The 3,373-nt window shown below is 48.6% G+C and overlaps 1 protein-coding gene across 1 annotated transcript in view; it reads right to left on the bottom strand.

Moving 5' to 3' along the window:
- Positions 1–1,458: 1,458 nt before the first annotated feature.
- LOC103735547 (BPI fold-containing family A member 5-like) overlaps positions 1,459–3,373 on the bottom strand; it is a 4,034-nt gene continuing 2,119 nt past the window's right edge. The window contains exons 3-6 of the mRNA XM_008834849.1: positions 3,125–3,274; positions 2,183–2,261; positions 1,837–1,900; positions 1,459–1,499 (exon numbers count right to left, since the gene is read on the bottom strand). Of these exons, the coding sequence (XP_008833071.1) occupies positions 1,459–1,499; positions 1,837–1,900; positions 2,183–2,261; positions 3,125–3,274 (334 nt within the window). The remainder of the gene's footprint in view (positions 1,500–1,836; positions 1,901–2,182; positions 2,262–3,124; positions 3,275–3,373) is intronic.

The raw sequence follows: 3,373 nt of genomic DNA, 5'->3' as shown, positions 1-3,373 counted from the left end.
GACTGGATCCAAGTGAGAAAAGGGTGGGTGGTGTCCTGTGTCCTCGGCACCTGGTTCCTCCTCTGGGGTCTCCAGGCACTCCACAGACACACAGTGGCCACCACTCAGACCTGCTCTTCCTGCTGTCATCAGGTCACCTTTCCACATTCCTGGTTACCCCTGATTCTCATTCTGACATGTGGACCAGAACCCACCTGCCCCCATACCCTTCCTGATCATCTTTCCCATCTGACTCTTCACTTCTTCTGTGGCAACCTCGCATGTTGACATGGTGCCTGGAGTGTTCATCCACCCCCAGCTTCCCCATGTACCCTTCTGAGTGACAGCAGGGTGGTCACCTGAAATCCCCACTCACCCGAATCTCAGCCCTGACCTGTTCAAAACCCCTCAGACCTGTGATATGAAGATCAGCTCTGGGATGTGGCCCTGACCACCTAGCCAGGTTCCTTTGTGGCCTCCAATGTCTCCAGGGATAGTGAAGGAACTTAAGTCACCAGTGCAGTAGAAGCGTGATTTTATTTAGGGATGAACACAGGCTGTTAGTCACGTCTAGTGGGAAATGAGGAGAGAAGGTTTCTTGGGGAGAAGGCAGTTGTGTTATTTTCCAGAACATGGGCCCTCCTGTGAGCCATGGGAAGCTGGGTCGGGAGAAGGGGACTGAGCAGCAAAAACTGTTCTGTTGAAAGAAGAGTTCAGACAAGGGGGAGACTTGAGGTCAATGACTTATTGGTACTGCCCCACCATCAAACCAGCCCTTTGAGGGACAGAAGCAGGCTAAGAGTCAAGGCTATGTGTCCTGCCTCAGTTACAAGGGCCTGGGTCTTGTGCACCTATGTGAATGTGTGTCTCTGTACCCATATGTGTGCACATGTAGAAGAATTTTGCTGTGTATGTGTCTGCATGTGTGTGTGTGTCTGTGTCTATGTATACCTATGATCATGTATGTTTTATCTGCAGTTGTGTCGCTATGGCACCTCCCTTAGCTTTTCTGTGGACTGCATACATCTGTGTGTGTGTGTGTGTGTGTATGTGTGTGTGTCTGTGTGTCTGTGTGTCTGTCTATGTATACCCATGATCATGTGCGTGTTATCGACAGTTCTGTTGCTATGGCATCTCCCTTAGCTTTTCTGAGGACTGCATACCTCTCTCTCTCTCTCTCTCTCTCTCTCTTTCTCTCTCTCTGTGTGTGTGTGTGTGTGAAAGAGAGAGAGAGAGAGATACAGAGACAGAGACAGAGACAGAGAGTTTGTCTCTTTCCTTGGATGTTGCTATAACTTGGATGTTAAATCTGATGTGTTAAAGGCTAAATGCCCAGGCTGATGGCATTGGGAGATGTTTTCTGAGTCTTTTTGCCCAAAGGCCCTTGCTTCCTTATAAGAAGAAGAGCTACTCCAGAAATCCTGGGGAGTAGGAGCAGCACTCACAGGCTCAGCCGAGAAAGGTCCTTTCCTACGAAGCCTAGACCTTGATGACAAACTGGACTCCATCGAGCAGGAAGTCTATGGAAAGAAAATGACAAAAGTCACATCTGCAGGTGAAGGAGTCCGGCTACATGGTGACTAGGATTCTAGGGCACTGGCCATGCTCGCCATACTGAGCCATGTGAGGAATGGCTGGGCCTCCTTCTCCAGCCAGCCCAGCTGTTCTCAAGGTCAGGCTGAGGGGTAGGTATACTTTACCTCAAAATCACCTGGATCATTCTTGGGAACAAAGATCTCCAAAACAAGGAGGGGAGAGGTTGATGGGATCTAGTTGTCCCATGGTAGGCAAATACATAGCTCCTTGGGGGAAACTGCTGCTCCTCAGAGGAGGAGAAGACTTGAAAGCAGTTCTTACCAGCGATGTTATGCAGCAGGGTGACATCCAAGATGCTGAGAATTCCATTGACCAGAGGACACACCTGACCCAGGGCGGAGAGGGGAGTTAAGCACAGGGCTTCCTACAGGAAGACCCTGGGAGAGGAAGCATGCCCAGGGTAGAATAGTGAAGGATACATTTATCGCCCAGAACAAACCAATCAGTGTATTTGGAGGAATAGAGAGAAGGAATATAGGCAGAGGGATTGACGGATGGAATTTCATCTCACACAGAGTAGCTCACGTTAACTCATTACAGGGCTCTCCTTTAACCTCAGAAGCTCTAAGACCCAAGCAGCAGGCACCTGACACTTCTGATTTCTTACCGTGCCCTGCACCAGGCCAGGAAGGACTTTAGTCAAGATGTCTGTGAGGCCGTCCACAAGCTTTTGAAGGGGACTTAGTCTAGAAGATAAACACGTGGATATGATATAGAGGCCTGTGGTTGGTCTGGAGAAGTCTTCAGGGTCTGCAATGCACCCTTGATCTTGACACTCAGTAACTGAGACAGGGTCTTGCCTCTTCACACCCAGAACACGTGAACAAAAAGAGGCCTAGACAGAGACTTATAGCCACCTCAGCAGTGCACACACAGATGAGTGTCGAATAAACTCACAGTTGAAGCACACAGTGGGGCATAACAAGACTATGTCAAACCACAAATGTATGACAGTGCTTAGTGTATATCCATCATGAGGACTCAGTGAAATGATACATGCAAACCATGACATATGTGTGTAATAAATGTGAGCCATGCTGTGGCCAGCTCTTATGCATTGTGTATGACTGGGCTCCCCCCACCCCTTGTGACACGTAACCAAAATCAGCAATCCAATAGTTTCTACATCTGTTTTACCCTCTGGTGGGAGTCTGTCAATAACCTCAATATAGTTTCATATTAGAGCAAAGTAAGGAGACCAAACTGGAGGAAGGCTATTCAGGTTCACATCAGAGCACTCTGTCTCTCCTCATGCCCCTATACTATGTGTGGCCTAATTCCATATTGACTAATCTAACACAAAATTGGTCATGCTGATCTACCAAGAGATAAGTGAGAACTTATCTATCAATTTTCTTACATATCTACCCATGTCTGTCTGTACGTCCTTCCCTTCATCCACTAGCCATGTGACCATCCATCCGTGCAGCCGTTCACTCCTACCCTCTAACACACCTTCCTTTCTATCCTCTTGACCATTGATCCTCCCTTCATTCCATCATAAGACTCGGTTATCTCTGGGCAGGAGGAGCCACCCCTATGGCCTCACCCATTGAGCAAGGAGATGCGCAGGCTGCCAGGAGGGTAAAGACAGTCACCGATGATCAGACGGCTTCGTCCCTGAATATCCCTCACAGCATAGATTTCTGCAGTGACATCCAGCTTCACAGCCAGCTCCAACAGATGGCCAACTGCAGGGCTGCCAGAGGAGGAAGAAACAGGCCTATTGACATCTGTCCCCACCACATTAAAAGGTAGAGGTTTCTTGTCAGGAATGCGAACCTCACCAAATTCCATC

Source organism: Nannospalax galili, unplaced genomic scaffold (assembly GCF_000622305.1).
Source record: "Nannospalax galili isolate Female #2095 unplaced genomic scaffold, S.galili_v1.0 scaffold1357, whole genome shotgun sequence".
In the NCBI taxonomy this organism is placed as follows: Eukaryota; Metazoa; Chordata; class Mammalia; order Rodentia; family Spalacidae; genus Nannospalax; species Nannospalax galili.
The sequence above is the reverse complement of the archived record's forward strand: the minus strand, read 5'-3'. Positions and strand labels throughout refer to the sequence as shown.